This window comes from Ascidia mentula, chromosome 5 (assembly GCF_947561715.1).
Source record: "Ascidia mentula chromosome 5, kaAscMent1.1, whole genome shotgun sequence".
NCBI classification, from domain to species: domain Eukaryota; kingdom Metazoa; phylum Chordata; class Ascidiacea; order Phlebobranchia; family Ascidiidae; genus Ascidia; species Ascidia mentula.
This window is the reverse complement of record NC_138570.1, coordinates 431185-450069: the sequence shown is the minus strand read 5'-3', so window position 1 is coordinate 450069 and position 18885 is coordinate 431185. Positions and strand designations below refer to the sequence as shown.

Sequence of the window (18885 nt, the reverse complement as noted above, 5' to 3'; positions counted from 1 at the left end):
GAGTCGTTTGTCTGATTTAAGTGTTAGATACAACCCCCGTGCTAAGCAGGATGGTGGCAGAGTGATTGAGATTGTTGATTGAATTGGAGTTTCAAGAGATTTACAATTCAACCATTATTTTATCATTTTAGTTTTATTGTGAAACACACACTTTGTTTTTCTTTATAAGCAACATATCGCATGCTGTGAAAGAGTGTTTTTTTTCTTTGTTTCAGAAGGTTTTGTTTAACAAACAGCCTGGTCACGTTATAATTATCTTATTGATTTTCTAAAATAACGACTTTTCGAGATTAACACATTGGGATAAGACAATTGTGATGAACAAAGATGCAACAAATATACAGTTTACAATACAACTTGTGACATAATTGCGTCATTATTGCCTTGCCGATTGCTTTGGTGTGTATCATTGTTTATTTGTCGATTTCCGTCAAGTCTGACCAGGCAAATGCAAACTTGTCTTCACCCTTAATGTTTGTGTTTGAGTTCACACACCCGACTTTCACTGTTATTTTGTCTCTGACCATCGTTCGCTTTTGTGCAAGTTAATCCTTGCCATTCTACTGTTCATTTAAACAAGATTGAAGTTTAACTTTGCCTGTCTTGTGTTTTGTAAAACGGCACTTGGTAGGAATAAAATTGTACATAAACAAATACGGAAATAATTCAATAAGAGAAGAAAGTTAGAAAAGAAATGTTTTTTAATCAAAAGCTAACCTTGAGGTTCACGGAAGAACATTGTAACTGCCGAATATCACTAAGTAAAAGTATAACGCCGGTTACATGTAGTACTTATCGTTGCAATGATAATATCGTTTAGCGAAGATCGTCGACGTCAAGCAGGGAAATTACGACCTGCTTTGTGTTCTTGAACGAACAGTTCTGAAACATTCCTCAAAATATCACAGAAGCAGTAAAAAGATAGACTAAGACGACAAATGTAGTCCTACAGATATAATGATGGTATAAATTTTGAGTTTTTTGTTTATTACTCAGTTTCAAGTAATCAAACATTAGTGGTTGTAGAGTTGGCAGTGTTTTATGGTGCAGGGTGTTGGTGAGGGTGAGAATTAACACGAGTAAATTGCAGGGAAAATCAGGAAAATATTTTATCGCTTTTTGGAGCCATCTTTAATGTAAAAACTGGTAGTTTAGATTTATCGAAGGTCACGTCAAATTAGGCCTAACATCAGCGATTTTTGATCCTATCTAAGCTAAAAGGATTTGGATTTTCCCAAAAAGAGAAAAAAAGAATGGAGATTTGTCATTCATTCTCCATGGGGATGAACCAAACGAAACGTCTGTTACTGGTGACGCTCCACATTCACAAGAACAATCATTGTGTAAATGACAAGGAGCAATGTGTGTATTTTCCAGCGGTTTACAACAACTTGTTGTAAGTGTTACGCCCCGCTACACACCTGGTCACGTAGCGACACAAGCGGTGCCAATGTTATCCGTTCCCTTTTTTCTTTTGTTTTTCTTACGTTTTTCTTGCGGTTTTTGTGTTTATGCGCTTGATGCATTATCGTTGTGACATAACCCTGAGGAAGTCTCACCGGATAGTAGACGAAACGTCGGTTTCAAATAAATAACTTTGGAATTCTGATTAATTAGCTTGGCAGCAAAAAAATAGCAGTATAGATGTACGTAGCGTGTTATTATACATCTCTTGCAAAACAATATGACACCTCTGTGCGGTACAGGTCGCGAGTGACGTCATTTAGTGTGTAGTACCTTGTGACGTCACAGGTCGAAACACTGCTCGTGTTATAACTCTTTGTCCCCATCCAGTAAGAGTAGTTTACTTTTAAAACTTTCGTTAAGTTTTTTCTGGGGTGGTTTAAAAGTATTTCACCATCGTACAACAATCGCCTTTCCACAAACATTTCGTATTTCGACAAAATAACGAAGATATTCACATTATAACCTGAACAAGAATACAACATACTTAAGGTAACTTACTGCTATTGTTTTTTTCCTTTCGTGCTTGAGTAAAAAACACAAGTTCGTTTTCCGTTCAGGCCAACAAAAAAATTACATGCTGACCACAGTATAAAGAAAAATGCTGCAAAACACAAATGTTGCCAACAGTTTTAAAATTGAAAACTGACTTCTGAGAGTAGACTAAGCCCAACAATTTGGCGAAAGCCGTTGGAATTCGACGGGTGATATTTAACTTTGTAAACGTGTTGATCGTTGGTTAGTTGGTTGTCCAGTTCAACAAACACCTCCCCAGCATAACAAAATCCAATCGTATCTTTCATTTCAGCGTCAATCTGAAACTAATGTGAATTCGGTGTATGGAATGACGCTTAATAATTAACTTAATCACGCGTTCCGCCATTTAAGGCCGGGTCCACACTCACGCTTTGCGCCGGCGTATAATGAAACAAACAAAGAATCCGCCGGCGCAGAGCGTGAGTGTGGACCCGGTCATAGGATAAATATGTCCAATAGCGCCATCTAGTAAATACACAGCAAACGTCGAGTCCTCCTCGTATTTCTGTGCAAAGATTACAAATATCGTTCAAACAGACAATCCAACAACCATTATCAGTTTCTGTTGAATAACAGCCCGCCATGTTAGATTGGTTCAAGTAAAGATTCAGTAAAGTTTTAATAACGCGATGCTCTGAGATGATTGAGGTCATCTGCAGCCAAAATAAAAGCACAGATTACTGATATTTTAACGGATTGCAAATTCCAGTATTTACAAGTTGTATTATGACCTCACACGTCCACCTCCAAACAACGCGAGCTTCGAGAGGAATCATCAAAATAAAAGGTCTCGTCTCGTTACGTAACAATCAAGTGCGTTCGAGAACCAACCATGTGTGTTTTGTTCTGGTAGGGGATAAAAATGTTAAAAATATTTTTCCAAAAAATATACCATGTACTTTCAACACGCGATTGATCTGTTGTCTGTAACGTTTAAACTGACTTGGATAAATAAATAGTACATCGCTCATTAGCATACGATACTAACTGAAGCGTTACAATTATTCAGTCACATGGTGGCGATAAAAACTAAGGCGGGTTAAGTTGCAGACTTCGGAAATTTGTTCATTTACATTTTTAGAGTTGTAGGATTTAAAAAATAAAACCTCCGACTTACTTTACAAAAAGTTAATTCCACTGTAAGAATGCATTTGAGCAGTGTAAGCTAAATAGTTGGTTAGCGAGTCGAAATAATGTTTGCTTGCGAATCGAATACATGACAATTTCTCTTAAAACTTAACCTTGCAATCCAACTGCTATTAACGGAAATACTTCATGGGAAGGCAGGCAGCGAATTTATGCAGGCGCAGTTATACGTATTAACTGGAAGCACATGAACACGGTGGGAAAACATTGCCAACAATCAACTCAATAGTTTGTCAGTCACCCTCAGTTACAAACTTTTCTTTCCATAGTAAAGCGGGTTAAGTGAAACGCAAGAAAAAATACCGAGTTAAAAAAAATGCAAAGCCTAACAACAAACATTGTGTTCCTTTGTGTGAATGTTGATCGCTGGTTTGTGAATCTAAACAATGGCAGTTTGTTGCTTTTCGCAGAAAATGTTGTTTTGCGACGAATTTGCGTCCGGACAAATGACAAATATTGCCGAAATGTCCGGAATTGGGGAGATGCCCTCTCTGCTATACCCGGCGAATTAACGTTTCGTAAAGCTGCGTGGCCCAGAAGAAATGCCATGACGTATACACGACCAAAAGATGGTGGTCATAGAGACGACGTTAAAATATGTTTACACGAAGTTTGAAGAAATTTCAGATTTACTTTCTGTGGGTCGCTTGGCAACGATCCGGTGCAGTTGCTCTGCTGATGTCGATTTCATGGATAAGATTTTTGTATGAGCTGACACTGATGTAACGACATAAAAAGTAAGAAACAAAGATTTTGTCATTTTCCGTGTTCGCAGCTTCTTGACCTCTTGATGACTTTTCTTTTCAGTAATACAGATAGACTTTCGTGTTGTGGTGTCTTTTGTTTAAGAAAATAGAAGTGTTTTCATGCATGTATTTTCGATAATGTTGAGGTTTGTGGTTGGGAACTTCCCTTTTCTAACTCAATCCGTCGTCATAATAGTTGTAAACACGTCATATAGCAACTAGTGGTGCCAGTGCAGTCACATTTCCCAGTTGGATAAACACAACGGATTCAGGATTTTCTGTTTAGTGTGGTTTGAAGTTTGAATGAAAAGCGTTGACAAATTTTGCAGAAAAGGAGTTCAGATTTTCTTTCAGAGATTTATCCTCTACATAATAGTTTTCAAAACCTGCTTTCAGGACAACTTCCCACGTGGCTATATTTCCCAACCCGACAAATACATATTCTGCATCAAAAACACATATTTTTCCTTTTAAGATAACTAACCCCATACATAAGTTACGACGCCTTCAAATTGTTTCAACAAACCAGGCAGTTGGTAAAGGAGACAATGCAGGTTTTATCTTAAAAACGTTGCCACAGATAAGATATAAAACCACAGACCATGATGTTTGGGATTGGACTCTTTCCACGACCAAGTAAAGAAACTGAATTCGATCAAAACATGAAGTTTTATCATTCTGCGTCATATTTAGGCAATAGGGGCCGCCCCCAAACACATGGTGCGTCACAACGATTCGTCACAAGACAAAGTTTTCAATAATATAAAAACACAAATTCGGATGATTGGGTGGGTGGAAGCCCTCGGTTTTGTTTATCATGAACCACGATTGGCGAATCAACTGTTGTCAGCTGAAGAAATCTCAATCAAACCTTAATATTTTGGGATATATCAGACAAAAATTTGTTTTTTATGACGTAACAAGGTAGATATTCCAGCGCCACATCGCTTCCGCTACGGAAGTACCACCAGCGATTCCGCTTGACCCTTCACTATGTCGTAACAATATCCGAATAATTTCACCCAATATTGCAAATACCCGATATTTGAAAAATATGACGTCATAGGACACTATGACGTGTTCGCACATGCGCACTAACGCGTTTTGACGCCAGCGCGGCGTGATTCATCCGGACTGAACTGTAGGATTGTGGTAATGGCGAGCAGGATCCTCTGTCGCGCTTGTTGGTCGGGGGAGGTCAGATATTGGAAGAAAATATTCTTCAAATATTCCATGTTGGCGCTCTCCCGAAGCCTGCAGAAAGGACAGGGGTTGAGATGAGCGTGGATCGAGATTCTGGGGATTTACCATCTTGACTGGATCAATATTTCACACAAACTTACGTCTTTCGTTCATATTCCATCATAGTTTCCTTCAGTCTGGCAACTTCCTGGGCATTTCGCTCATCTCTACAAACATAAAACACTGATATCGTCATGGTTATCAGGTGTGACGTAAGAGACAAACGCAAATTTACGGCAAATATTTTAAATAAACTAGGTTGGTCCCACGTGAGGCAAGGCATCATCACGTGTCTGTGACAGAAACAGCGGACATTTGTACACATGTTGCGAAGTTGCGAGATGTAAGCAATGCACAGGTATGAAGTGGAGTCAGTCAAGTGTGAAATATATTTCGCTTCGTTTCATATCTAGCGACCGCTGAACCGTGTGTTTTTTTCTTACTTCATGATGTTCGCGTCCTGGAGTTGGCGAACTTGGAGTTCGAGTTGCTTCCGGTGTTTCCGGATGCTGTTGATCGTCACATCCTTCCTGGCGAGTTGTTCCGCGTAATGGATCATGCTCCTGTCACTCACACTGCCCTGGGGAACCACCAGTGGGTTATTTTACGCTATCATGACGTAAATTGCCGAAAGAAAGAGAAATTATAATCGCACCAGCTATCAGTTTTAGGCGGTTGGCATGGCAACGTGCGCGTACCAACCGCAACAAATGTAGTACGCCGTGAAACGCATAGATACATATATGTGCAAAAAAGCCATAATCATAATTGACTGCTGCAGACAGGGTGTACACACTGTTTCAACCTGTAAGGTCTCATCAGTGCAGCTGTTAACTGTGGCACTGGGGTTTACACTGTCACCAACACGCTTGGTTATTTATAGTGCGCTCCACAGTGGTTCGTCTCTGTTGTTTGGTCCCTAGTTTTGGCACCCAACGGAACGACGTTGACCGAAAGGTACCACAAAGTGGAAATCTGTGTGCCTGCTAGTCTACCAGCTAGCACAGTGCCACAGTCAACAGTTGCACTGATGAGACCTTACAGGTTGAAACCCTGTCTGCAGCTGTCAATCATAGATTACCTTATTCATAATTTCCGAAACAGATTCCTCCGTAGGGTCTTGTACGTCATCGGTTCCGCTTGACCGACGTTCCACATACTCAGGCACGTGACCATACTCACTAAAATTATCCAAAAATTTACATCAAATAAACGGAAAGCAACACATTTCGCAACGCGGAGGGCTATATAGTTAAGTCCATGCACCGGTCGGGATTCGAACCAACACCCTTTAAGAGCAAACCTGCTGAAAGCCGACGTGTACGCCTTTAAATGGCGAATTTCCTTGTCTTTGTCCGCCAACATTGCAACTGTTCGCTCCCTTTGAGATCGGACTTCTCGTTCCACTTCACTAACTCTCCGGTTGTGTTTCTCCTCCTGACTCTCTAGCTCCGCCCGATGGACAGCCGTCTGTTTTTCCATCTCCCTCTTGTGGTCTAATGTCTGAAATTTCGTGTTCGTGTTTTACAACAAAAACATCTGAGGATATCGTGTAATATTTCTATGGGAACGTACAAGCTGGGAACATTTTTCCTGCAAGTCATCACAAGTTGCTCTAAGATGAAAGTGACGCTCCCTCACTTCCTGGAGTTGTCTCTTCAACTCCTCTTGCTCTCTGTTGCATCCTCCTGCTGATGAGGACTGGTTTCCTTTCATATTCTTCAGCACATTTTGCGCTCTTGCCTGTGTTCAAATCACAAAACGTTTCTCATGTCATTGGGGTAAACCAATTCTCAGTAGAAATGCAAAAAACTAGGAATAGAGAGAAAAACTAATACAAATTGTCAAGTGCTTTCTTGCGGCAAGTGCACAGGATATCATGGAAATTGTGGAGATGCCTGAATATATTTTAATCAGTAAACAAGAGCTTTTAAACATTGCGACAACAACACAAATACATTTTACGCCATGCAGCATCCTTTCATACACAAGTTACTATTTCCATTTAATATATTGGACACAATCATGGTTCCTGCTTTATTATAACTATAGGAGCATTTCGACTTGCTGTTGGACAGCTGGGCTTCCAATTTGATCCACCAGTGTTCAGTATAAACTATAGTGTTATTGTTAATTATTGTAAATAGATAGTTCATTAACTGAACTGATGATGCCTATGGGGTGAAATATATTTTCCTAACAACAGCCATGATTTGTGTGCATATTGACTGAAGTTTAAACACTTTGTCCACTTTTACTCAGCCCATCGACCGACACAACTCAAAATTTTTATAATTTCTGTCCTGAGTGTTTAAGGTTTAATTCCAGCTAACGCACTAAGTGCACGTTACAGTTAAATGTATGTGGACTTAACCTTGTATCTCTCAAACTCCTCCTTTAACTGAAGAAGTTCCTGCTGAGATTCAAGATAAAGTTGTTGGTAATCCTCCATGTCAGAACGAAATGACATCACCACATCTGTGTGAAACCCAAACAAAACTTAAAGAAAATAATCTTCATGAAAATAACTGACAATTCGACAACAAATAGTCCAGTTTACATTACAAATCCAACCAAAAAATTACATCAACTAGAAAAGCATTAAATTATGTAGAGTTTTGGTTGGTTTAACTACAAATGACAAAATAAATTGATATGGTAGCAAATTTTATCTTAGAAAGCAAAAAGAATGCTGCAGAAAATAGAACAGTGGAAAGATATGCAGATCAGTATTTTTGACCAGCAGAAATAACACTGTACAAAATACAAGATATATCAACATTGTAAAGACTTACCTGATAGATCAACTGGCTCGTTGCTTTTCGATGCAGCTTCTTTCAAAAGTTGTTGATATCTGATCAGCTGTTCCTTGAGTCCGTCAATATCCAAAGCTTCCTCCAGTTTTGCTTTCAATGACGACAAACTCAAGTCTTCCTTCTTCACTTTGAATGCTTCCAGTTGTTTCGTGAGAAGAGTATTCTCAACATCAAGTTGCGAAATTCTGTCTTTGAGTTTTCTGTGGAGGAAAAATTAATCCAAACATTCAAATACTTCACACAATTTCGACCAGTTTTAAAAGGTGCTGGACTTTAAAAGAGTATGAGGCAATGATAACATAAGCAAAGTAATTATATTTAAAGTAATAAATTATTGCAACACTATTTTGTGCAATTCAATTAATCACTCACAAACAGAATGACATTACAAAAATTTTCTTCAGAATAAAAAACAGTTGTACAAAAAACAACAATTTCCTACTGTATTGACAGCTGGTCTTTCTGCCTTGATCCGTCATACAACCCAAGTTTGTTCGATATTTGAACTAATCTGTTTTCAAGGTCGGCCACTCTTTCCTCCTCATTTTTCGCAATCTGTCGCTCCCGCTTCTCAACTTCCTCCACATGGTGGCGCTCCATATCAAGTTGAAGCTTGTGTTCACGCTAAATTTGACCACAAACATTACATGAACAACAACAGCTACATCTGCCAATATCAAGCCCTTTTTACTAAAATAACCATTGTGTAATAAAGCATCTCCAAACAGCCAAAGAAATCTCACACGAAAATTAACAAACAAGAACTTTTATGTGTATTTATGTATAAGTGGCTCAAAAGTCCAAGTAATCAGACAAATCGCATCAGCAATCACTCAAAATATCCATCTTTCCCACAAAACCCAGGAGACACACCTTCATCTTTTCCATCTCCTCCTGGAGTTGAAGAAGCAAGGGAGAGGGAGTATTTGCCTCCGTTTCAGCCAGATGGAGTCTCTTCCTCACCTCATGGAGTTCATCTTCTAGTTGTCCAACCCTCCACTTATAATCCTCTGTTTGCTGAGCATCCTGTCCGGCCGACTTGGCTGCACTTTGAAGCTCCCTTATCTAAGTAGAAATTAGCTGATTGTAGTGGAGGGTTTGAAATGTTTGGTTTCGCTTGGAGTAAATTTACTCTCATGCATTCCATCTTAAAAAGTTTCCGACATAAATGCTAAGATTTTGGAATTCATCCTAGTTACCCTAAACATAGAGAAACTAATGAATTATTTTACTACATTCCATGCAACACATTTAAGGTTAAAACTTCTTAATTGAAGTTAATTTCTAGACCAGTGGTCAACCAGATAACGAATAACTTTCGGAAAAAGATGGCCAGGACATCGCGTTATGCATCTTACCACGGCTTCAAGGTTTTCATTCTTTGTCCTTTCATCGTTCAACATCCTCTGTATTTCACGTAACATGATCGAGTGAGTCGCTTGTTCTTGCTCACGATCTGCTTGTTGCCCCCGAACTTTATCACGAGTCTGAAAAAGTTTAGAGTAAAATGTTCTTAAAACTGGGTAACTGACTGGTTGATAAAGTGGGCGATTGCCAATCTGGGTAATAAACCACCCTTAAATGTAGTGGTTATTTAAGATTTAAATAATTCACAATGAGGAAAATACACTATTTTTGGATGAAATTTTTTGTGGGATAGTAAAAGTCATTGGAGGGAAACAAAGACATAACTTGCATAAAATAACAAATACTATCTGAAATATTACCTTGTCTAATTCTTCCTCCAATAACTGACTTTTTTTGACAAGATTTTCATTTTCTTCTCTCATCAGTTTCACTTGTTCTTCTGTGTCTTGCTGGAAAATATTTGTTTTTGGTAATGCTAAATGTGGTGGATGGACTTGATAACAATTTGTAAACCTAATTTCAATAAAGTTATAATAAAAAAGATTTCAGAACAAAATAATTCAGATTATTATAAACCTTTTTTTTCTTCTTCTCAGCTTGGTAAGTTGCCACAATTTTTGCTTTTTCTTCAGTAACAGTTGATAAAGAAGCAGTAAGAGTGTAGATCTGTGACTGAAGATGTTGAATTTGTGAACTTCCATCATCAATGTTGCTGCAATCAACTTCATCCTCCGCTGCTAATGCAAACATTTCAAATTTGAGCAAAAACCTTGGTTGTACATAAAGTAAAAATTAGAAATTCTTTTGGAAAGCCAAATTTGCTTTGAGAATAATGTTTTTGATAACAAGCACCCACTTCTCAGATGAAGGCCAAAACTTTTGAAAACACAAAACCTGTTAAATTTAAGGAAACAATACTTTTAAATTAAAGAAAAAAACAAGTTGTTTGCTTGTTCATACATATAGAATAACTGTGTTTTGTAATTTATTCTTTTTAAAAAAATATACCAGAAGCACTTTTTGAATCACTATCTGTGTTTTCATCTGTTTCAGAATCATCTTCGCCATCTTTAGAAATCTAGAAATAAATGGAATTCTGAATCCGTTTTAGGCGATGCTTTAGTAGTTGTATTAATCTAAGTTGGTAAGAGTAACACTAAAGCCCAGTTGTGACTGTTACACAGCGGATGACTATGAAAATAACCCCGCTCACAGAAAGTCACAACCTCACAACATTTGAACTCACAACCATACAGAGCTGCAGTATATTAGCAAGTTTCACTGGTATAAACACACACGACTTGCTGGAAGACAAACGTGTAAACATAAATATAACGATTCTTCCTATCAGCTTTCACAGTTTCGAATGTCATTTCATGGTCATGGATTTAAACATTTTGCAACCAGAGGAATTTGCTCTTACCTTTGATTTTTCAAATGCTGTTTTTTTGCTCTTATCTGAACTTGCTGGTGCAGCCGATGCCAAAGCTTTCATGCTGACTTCCAATGCATCCTTCTCCTTTTGCAGGCTTTTGTAAGCTTGCACAATATCTGATAAAAAATGTTTTGGTTAAAAGTGATTCTTACAACAAAACCAGTCCGATAACCTCCATGATTATTTCAGTGCCATTTTGCATCCTATTTTTTGTTGAATTATTGACATATTATCACAGTTCACAGAGAGGCTTCAACTCTTCCAAGCGCTGAAACAGTTACCTCTTAGTCGACCCTCATAACGAGTAATTTGCTCCTTTTGTTTTTCAACCGTGGCCACCAATTCCTCACTCCTGTTGAACTTAAACATGATCCAAATTATTCCACGCAAACCATTGCGAAAATAAATTTCTACTAACAGTCGAACATGTAAACACCAAGTTTGCCAAAAACACCGTGAGATATTTGACCCAGGAAGTATCGTGCAATTGTTTCCGGATATGTGTGATGAAGCGCCCTCTGTCGATTTTCTCACGCTCTACCAAACGCATTTTTTTCTACATTGTATATTTGTTTTTGGTAAAAGTTTGTTGCATATAAATAAAATAAAACTGCAATTAAAATTTAAATATTTACTAGTTATTGAGCACAAAATGCAGAAGAATTTTTTTCCTCTTCACGCAGATTCGACTTCGCAGAGTTTTGCTATGAACTAGCATTCTAATCCAACAAAAATATCACAATAGTTTCCTTCTCAACATCCGAATTTATTATTTTAATAAACATTACAGCGGAATCCACAACACTTCGATAATAATGGCATCAGACTACAAACCAATGTATATGGTGCAGCTGTAGGCCAGTAAAAAAGTACACTGGTCTAGGCTATTTGCACAATATAATTAAATAAGTAGCATAATTGCACATCTATCAATTTCCTACAACACTTTTGTATTTAATCCTGGCCGTTCACAAAGCTTCAATTCGACCTGAGGAACCAATCATATGGTGCCACGTCATCGTTACTACATTTTTAACGACATCGACCCAACACTTTCAGAACTTCCAACAGACGAAACAATAGCACTGGAATTCGAACGTTTTCTCAACGATCCGCTTGTAATCGGGACAGGTGACGTTATCAACTCTTCTATGTCATCATCAATGACGTCAATATGTCTGTTAGGTTGATCACTTTCTTTAGTATGCCGTGATTCTTGGTGCAGTTGTCTGCGGAAGTTAAACAATTTTTAAACATCCTTGTATGTTTTCTCTGGTTATGGTATATGAGGAGAAAATGGAAACAACACTTAGCTAACACTTTTTTGAACTAAAAGCACGAACCTGTGAACAAGTTTGTAATACAACCCCTCTCTTTTCATCAACTCTCGGTGGTTCCCCTCTTCCACAACCCTTCCCTTCACGATCACAACGATTCGGTCGGCACGCTCCACTGTGCTCAATCGGTGTGCAATTAGAAGCACGGTTCGATCGGCTTTGCTCCTCTCCAACGCCTCCTGGACCTGACAATCAACACACATGATATCTTTCATCACAACACAGTCTTTTACACAGAGCTGCCTGGCCTTGAACCAGGAGATTGGCATTGGCTAACAGGAACAGTAACTATGTGTTGGATTAGCAACAAGTTTTAAGTTAAAACCCCAGTCCTTCTGTCTGTTCTCCTTTTTTACATTGGCAACTTTGAATTTACTTGAAAGACAACCAGACAATCGTATAAGCAATATAAATTAAACGTTATTGTGTTTTTCCACTTTTACATTGATTTCGTCACTATTAGTGAATATAGTTTGTAAAAACATGATTCTTGTATATGAGTAGGTCGACAACACTTACTAGGAATTCACTTTCTGTGTCCAACGCACTCGTGGCTTCGTCAAGAAGAAGAATTCGTGGATTCCTCACCAAAGCTCGAGCGATCGCAACTCTTTGTTTCTGTCCCCCCGACATCTGGGTGCCTTTTTCTCCAGTTTCTAATCACAACAAATATTTATAATTCACACTTCTAATTAGTGGTGATTTTTAATTTGCACACTAATATTCCTGGATTACATCAAGGGAAAATTGTGTGGGTAAAATGGTTTCACCCAATTATTACTTGGAGGAATACAAATAAGGAATTAAGTATACCCGTATCATATCCTTTGTAAAGTTCTGTGATAAAATTATGAGCGTTTGCCGTGATAGCAGCTTGTCTCACGTGATCGAGAGTGAACTCATTTTCATCAAGACCGTACAAAATATTTTCATGAATTGATCTTGCAAACAAAACAGGCTCTTGTCCGACCAGTGCGACCTTTAAAACATCAGATAAACATTTTGTAATGGTTGAAGTCTTCCACAGTAGTATTTGTGTATCAGGGACTACCCAACACGTCGGCTAAGCAATGTTAACGGCGGATAGAAATAAACTATTCAGCTAACATTGGTTGCATCACATCACGTCAACAAATTTGTGGTTGGATTTGACATAAAATATTTATGCAATAGAATGGGTTATTTGGAAAACTGGACAAGTCAACCTCAAATTAAAAATAAAAACTGTCGACATCAACAGAAATGTTATTTCTTATCAACCTTCTCATGAAGAAATTCGTGTTTGTATTGCTTCAGTGGTCTTCCATCAATAAGAATTCGACCTCTTGCACAATCGTAAAACCTTTCAATCAGTTTAACACATGAAGATTTTCCTCCTCCGCTCGGACCGACCAAAGCCACGACCTCACCAGGATTCACTTCGAAACTTACATTCTGAAGAAAAGCAGTTAGTTAATTACTTGGCACTTTATCACTGACACAACCATGTTTAACTCGGCACAATACAAAAGTGTATTTTCTCTTTAGCCTCAAAATATGTCTCTGGAAACTGGTTATACAATAAAGTCAAATATAAAGCAACTGATGTTACCTGTAGCACTGGTTGATCTTCCCTCGTCGGGTAAGAAAACGAAACATTTTCAAACTTAATATGTCCTTTAAGATCGTGTGGTTTGGCTGTGCCTTCATTTATGTCCATCTTTGGGGTTCGATCAATCAGAGCAAAAACTTTCTCTGCTGCTCCAAGAGCTTGAACCAAACCTGAATAAAAATATTGAATATTTGAATTTAGACCTGGCTATCACTTCAGACTTTAACATTAATATTGTAATGTAAAAAAAAATAACATTTTTTTTACTTTTGCATAAATGTAAAAAAAAGTGTAAATGCAAAAAAATAACCTTAACAAATGAGTCAAATCATTTTTGACTTCTGCTTTGTATTTTATGACAAAAAAGTAAAAGCACCAAAGTACATCACATGCAAAACATATGCTTGGGGCAGCAGCTGAACTTATGCAAGTTGAACTTGTGCAAATGCAAGCCATGCTCATACAATTATGAGTGAACCAATTCACCAAACAAGTGAGGAAATATTACATGAGGAGAATGTGTTTGTATCAGCAGAAGTAAAGACAGTGAGTCTATTTATTAACTTGCAAGCATGTTTAAATGTTTGGGGCGTACCTGTATAAACTGAACCAATGCTATTGATACAATCTGACATTGTGTATTGGTAGAGAACAAACGACACAATTGTCTCCTCGTCCATTAATTTGATTAAAACCAAATGACCCCCATAACCCAGCATTAGGACACTCAACATCAATTCAAAGATCTAAAAAATATTTACAAAAACATTTAATCTTCTTAATTAAAATTTTCATTTCTGTGTTCCAACCTAATGATATAAGGATGTCTCAAACATGTCATAGAACCCCCAACAAAAAAAATTAACAAAAGAATCTGACCAATGAGAAAAACATGCACTTTGAAAGCATAATATTGTTATACTTAATGTATGTGGCCCTAAATAAGACATTTTAGGTGGAATAAGATATTTTTTTCATCGAAGATGTTTTAGGATTTTAAGTTAATAATAGGCCAACAAAACAAACATGCAAGTTTATTGCAACAAATTAACATAAAAACACATCATAATGAAATGGCATGCTTTGAACTACAAAATTAAATTCAACACAAATTCCCAACAAATACTAGTTTATCCCCTACACTAGACAGAACATTCTAATTCGTTTCCATTTGGTCATCTGTATGTTGTAAAAAAGATATTTTAGCATAAGCAAATGCAATTATATTTGGTCACAGAAAGTAATAGCTGAGTTAAATTCTTTGGGTTTTGCAAGTTTAGTTGTTGAGGATGAGAAAAAAAGATTCAACATTCCAACAAAAATTATGTGAAACACTGTTGGGTGCAAATTATCCGTGCAGATTTTTTTCAACCTGTGTAAACTTCGCCGAGTTCCTCAAAACATTCCCCTAACTCCTCTTGGTACAGAACAAACGAAATGAAATTTTGGGCGGACATATATCCGGACAACATTAGGTGGCCTCCATACCACAATGTAAAAACTATCAGCATCAATTCAAACGTCTGAAAGCATTTTACAACATTTGTTTTTTTTCTATTGTGTTTTTTTTCTATGTATCAAAAAGTAATACTGCACAAATCTTATGTTAAATTGTTGCATGTAAATAAAATGTATATCTTTAAATTAAATTTTCTCCCACATAAATAGACAGGCCAATGACACAAGTTTATTTAAAAAACAGGCATGTTGGTACTTTTGTATTATTGTACTTTTTTGCAGATTATTTTACACTGAACATTTTTTTGAACAGGAATTAAAAAAATGCAGAACTATAACTGTAGTGAGAATTTATTGCAGAACGTACCTGTGTCGACCAGATGTACCCAGCATAACTGAAAGCTTGTTTAAGTTGAATTTCAAACACTTTGTTGAGTCGATGGCTGTACCTTTTCTTCTCACCCTCCTCATTAGCGAAGCTTCTCACGGTCAGCATCGATGAACAAACTTCCTCTGCTACTTCATTGGCGAAAGCAAATCGGTTTTGAATCTCCGTTTGCAATTTCTGTGCATGCATAGAATTGTCAACCTCTGTTCGAAGGTACAACACATAATTTGTCACATCAAATGACAATACAAGAATTTGCATAAATGCCCAAAGCAAACTTTTTTATTTACACTTAATTAAGGATATTTGTATGAGTGATACCGGTGATACCTATAATCATAGGCGAATTTTGTTTTTGAAAACCTTATAAAACAAACAAACATATTACACAAGTTGTTGAAACACTTATACATGTTTGGTATTTTCGTGACACTTTAGCGTATTTTTTTACATTTTTTTTGTTTTAGGTGTTATTGTGACAATATGTCACTTGCTTCAAGTCACAAAAGTTTCAGGTAAACTTTGCAATCCACCCACCTTGAGATATTTTCCATAAACTTTTGAAACCGCAAACACGATCGGCAACCCCAGGAATGTTACGAGCGACAATCGCCATGACAACGCGAACATAAACACGCAGACACCGATCGCTTTTATGACGCTGCGGAGGAATATGTTGAGGTTGAGTCCAACCGTGTCACTCATGGTCGTGGTGTCGGATGTTAAACGTGATGTAATTTCCCCTGAAAGATAAGCACAGGATGATATTCGGTGGTTCCGGGCTCGTTTCGGTTTACGACGGCGGCGTTTCGGTTACGATACAGCGGCTCGTGTGTCCCAAATTGTTACGGGAAAGGTTTTAGTCAATTCACTTATTATGGAAATAGCACGTGGTCATACAAAACACACAGGTATATTTTTTTTTGTATAAAATCAATCGTTCCGGTAAGGTTTTTTTTTTACTTCTACCACTGATGATACATCTCGTATGAAGGTCAAAATATTGACGCACAGACACAAGCTCATGAATAAGCACGCCATAGTGGGTTTAGATCTTATGCAGGCAAACACGTATTCTACCTCAGATTGGAATTGTTCTGCATCTGCTAGGAACTATATAATGTGAAAGTGTCCATTCAGTATTTATAGCAAGTTTGCGGAGTACAAGCATGCGGTAAATGTAATTAGGTTTCTTGCCGACCAAATCATTAGGAAACGTTATTAACACGAACCCCAATATGTTCGGATATAATCAGTGCACGTTGAACTACTGGCATGCTTGGACATTCGTCACAAACAGAACGCAACATTCGTGGTAAACAGCTGATCGTGTTCTAACGGTAGTAGCTGTGTGCTACAGTGACGCACAACGTGATTAAGTTCAACATTATATCCGTTGTGGCGCACAATGTTCATTGTACGTTCCAAATAGATATTTCGGTTCGCACGAATATGAAAATTTTGACGCCATTCGGCAAACTATTGGGGCTTGGGTTTTGCCTTCGCACATCCCTAGTTGAGATTGCAAATTAAAATAATGCTGCAATGATTAATGTGTAGTTAAAGGCTTGACCACCCATCTGGACCAAAGACAGCATTTAACAATCCTTAATAAATTATGTGGGTTATATTGCTACAATATGTCTTTCTTCTGTAAGATTTCTATTTCCATTTTATGTAAACAGTTTTATTTATTACCTGTTCGAGTTTCATCAAAAAATCCAATTTCCTGACTCAGTATTGAACCAAATAAAGCACTTCGAACTCTGATGTTGAGTCTTTGGACGCAAACAGTGAAGCAACCTCCTCTTAAACCAGCACAGATGGAGGCAACGAGGGAAATTGCAGACATCTCGATCAGACTATGCACAAATGCTCGGTGATCTTTGTTGACTACAATACCTGAAAATTTCATGTAAGAAAATAAATATACTTGGGTACAAAAAATAAATTATTTGTTTCTTGCAGACTCCCGCCCTCTATTAAGCATAGTATTTGTATGATTAATAGTAATACACACCATAAATGTTCTCTGCTTCCCTGCCCAATGTTTTGATAGCAACATAAATTTACAGTTTGAATAACATTAAAATACCACAACATCCATGTGAATACAAAGTCACCTGTTATAACTTTTCCAGTGTAAAGAGGAAGAAATATTTGTGAAACAGCTGCTCCGATGAGAAAAAAGGCCCCGACAAGAATAAGTGCCCAATCTTGGACCACGAATGAGAAAAGTTTGCTGAGATTTGCTTTGTTAAGAACCTCCTTCATAGCTTTCTCATCTTCTTCATCATCACTACTCTCATCGTCATCCTCGATCTTCTTGCTCCGGTTTTCACTCCCAGAATTATTCATCCTTGGAGGAGATCCATTTTCAATGCAAACTTCAAAATCGTCAATTGCAGAATAATCTTTAAATAAACAATATATTGTTGGTTGTCTTTTATTTGTAAAGTATAAGGCAGTGGGCGAATCAACCACTATGAATAGTTACAACATGGTGGCATTCACAGACATATCTTACAATATTAGTGATTGTGTGGCAACTCTTACCATTAACTGTGGCATTGGAAAGCAGAGGTTGCTTTTCAGATTTTTGAGATGATGTACTTGGATCATCGTCGCACTGTTGGGGATTCGAATTAAAAGATTCCAAAACACTCCATTGAATGATAAAAAGTCCAACTCCAAAACAGCTCCAAGCAAAAAATGCCCAGAACCAGTTCAACAACTTGCCAGAAGTAAATTCGGGTTGTTCGGAGAATATCAGTAACTTTGCACATAAATAGAATCCATTTAAACATGCAATAAGGTAGGGAAACCATGAAACCCTCTGCAGTCTTTCTGGTCCATCCTGTCTGTTTTTTGCTACACCAATAATGCATCCTGTGATGATACAAATCCTCAAAACCATCCACAACCAAATGTCAATGAATGTTGTGGAAAACGAAAAGTTGTAAATAGACGAAAGAAATAGTTTCCAATTATTGCCATGAGCGAAAAGCACAGTTGATGCAATAATGTCAATGGTATAGAAAAGAAAAATAAAAACACACTTTTTCTTCATTTTCACAGTTTTTGGCAGTGGTTAATATGGTTTTAATGCAAAGTTCCTGCGACAATATAAAACACATTACATACAGGAAACACCACAAAGCGTTACATTGTAATGTGATCGTCCCTAGAGTGCTTCATTTTAATATCTTAAGTTGCCGCCGGTTTGCCGATAAGATAAAAGGCCGGTTTAAAAAAAGGGAGCCTTGAGCAAGTGTGGCGCAATCTTCATATATTTACACTGTGACTGTTCTTTCTAAAATGTTTTGAAGCTGACGTTGCAAAACAGTTCAGTCGTTA

General features: G+C 37.5%; 2 protein-coding genes across 4 annotated transcripts; both read right to left on the bottom strand.

The window, feature by feature from the left end:
• Positions 1-4333: 4333 nt before the first annotated feature.
• LOC145903961 (GRIP and coiled-coil domain-containing protein 1-like) lies at positions 4334-11202 on the bottom strand. 2 transcript variants are annotated; one of them, XM_082992158.1, is made up of 16 exons: positions 11036-11202; positions 10743-10870; positions 10328-10397; positions 9896-10056; positions 9679-9768; positions 9310-9438; positions 8825-9016; positions 8394-8575; positions 7931-8151; positions 7510-7613; positions 6711-6878; positions 6439-6638; positions 6217-6316; positions 5579-5715; positions 5237-5302; positions 4334-5147 (listed from the first exon to the last, which is right to left on the bottom strand). In XM_082992158.1, exons 1-16 carry the CDS (start codon positions 11121-11123, stop codon positions 4988-4990), a joined length of 2196 nt encoding a protein of 731 aa, XP_082848284.1. In that variant the 5' UTR covers positions 11124-11202; the 3' UTR covers positions 4334-4987. The 2 variants fall into 2 exon arrangements, with proteins under 2 accessions (XP_082848284.1, XP_082848285.1); XM_082992159.1 differs by having other exon boundaries at positions 9896-10053.
• A 347-nt stretch (positions 11203-11549) lies between these two features.
• LOC145903959 (ABC-type oligopeptide transporter ABCB9-like) lies at positions 11550-18640 on the bottom strand. 2 transcript variants are annotated; one of them, XM_082992156.1, is made up of 12 exons: positions 18085-18640; positions 17652-17942; positions 17227-17430; positions 16066-16271; positions 15508-15705; positions 15055-15205; positions 13683-13852; positions 13352-13525; positions 12905-13070; positions 12611-12747; positions 12098-12276; positions 11550-11983 (listed from the first exon to the last, which is right to left on the bottom strand). In XM_082992156.1, the coding sequence occupies exons 1-12, from the start codon at positions 18596-18598 to the stop codon at positions 11779-11781; spliced, it is 2595 nt and encodes an 864-aa protein (XP_082848282.1). In that variant the 5' UTR covers positions 18599-18640; the 3' UTR covers positions 11550-11778. The 2 variants fall into 2 exon arrangements, with proteins under 2 accessions (XP_082848282.1, XP_082848283.1); XM_082992157.1 differs by lacking the exon at positions 15055-15205 and adding an exon at positions 14278-14428.
• Positions 18641-18885: the final 245 nt, after the last annotated feature.

Excerpts from the sequence above, each read along its gene's own strand:
- LOC145903961 (XM_082992158.1), bottom strand. The coding sequence starts at position 11,123 with ATGTTTAAGTTCAACAGGAGTGAGGAATTGGTGGCCACGGTTGAAAAA. Across the intron at positions 7,614-7,930 it reads CGAGCCAGTTGATCTATCAG|ATGTGGTGATGTCATTTCGT; the intron begins GTAAGTCTTTAC and ends GGTTTCACACAG. Across the intron at positions 5,148-5,236 it reads ATGGAATATGAACGAAAGAC|GCTTCGGGAGAGCGCCAACA; the intron begins GTAAGTTTGTGT and ends TCCTTTCTGCAG.
- LOC145903959 (XM_082992156.1), bottom strand. The coding sequence starts at position 18,598 with ATGAAGAAAAAGTGTGTTTTTATTTTTCTTTTCTATACCATTGACATT. Across the intron at positions 15,706-16,065 it reads TTTATGGAAAATATCTCAAG|AAATTGCAAACGGAGATTCA; the intron begins GTGGGTGGATTG and ends ATGCATGCACAG. Across the intron at positions 15,206-15,507 it reads GGTACATCTGGTCGACACAG|ACGTTTGAATTGATGCTGAT; the intron begins GTACGTTCTGCA and ends AAATGCTTTCAG.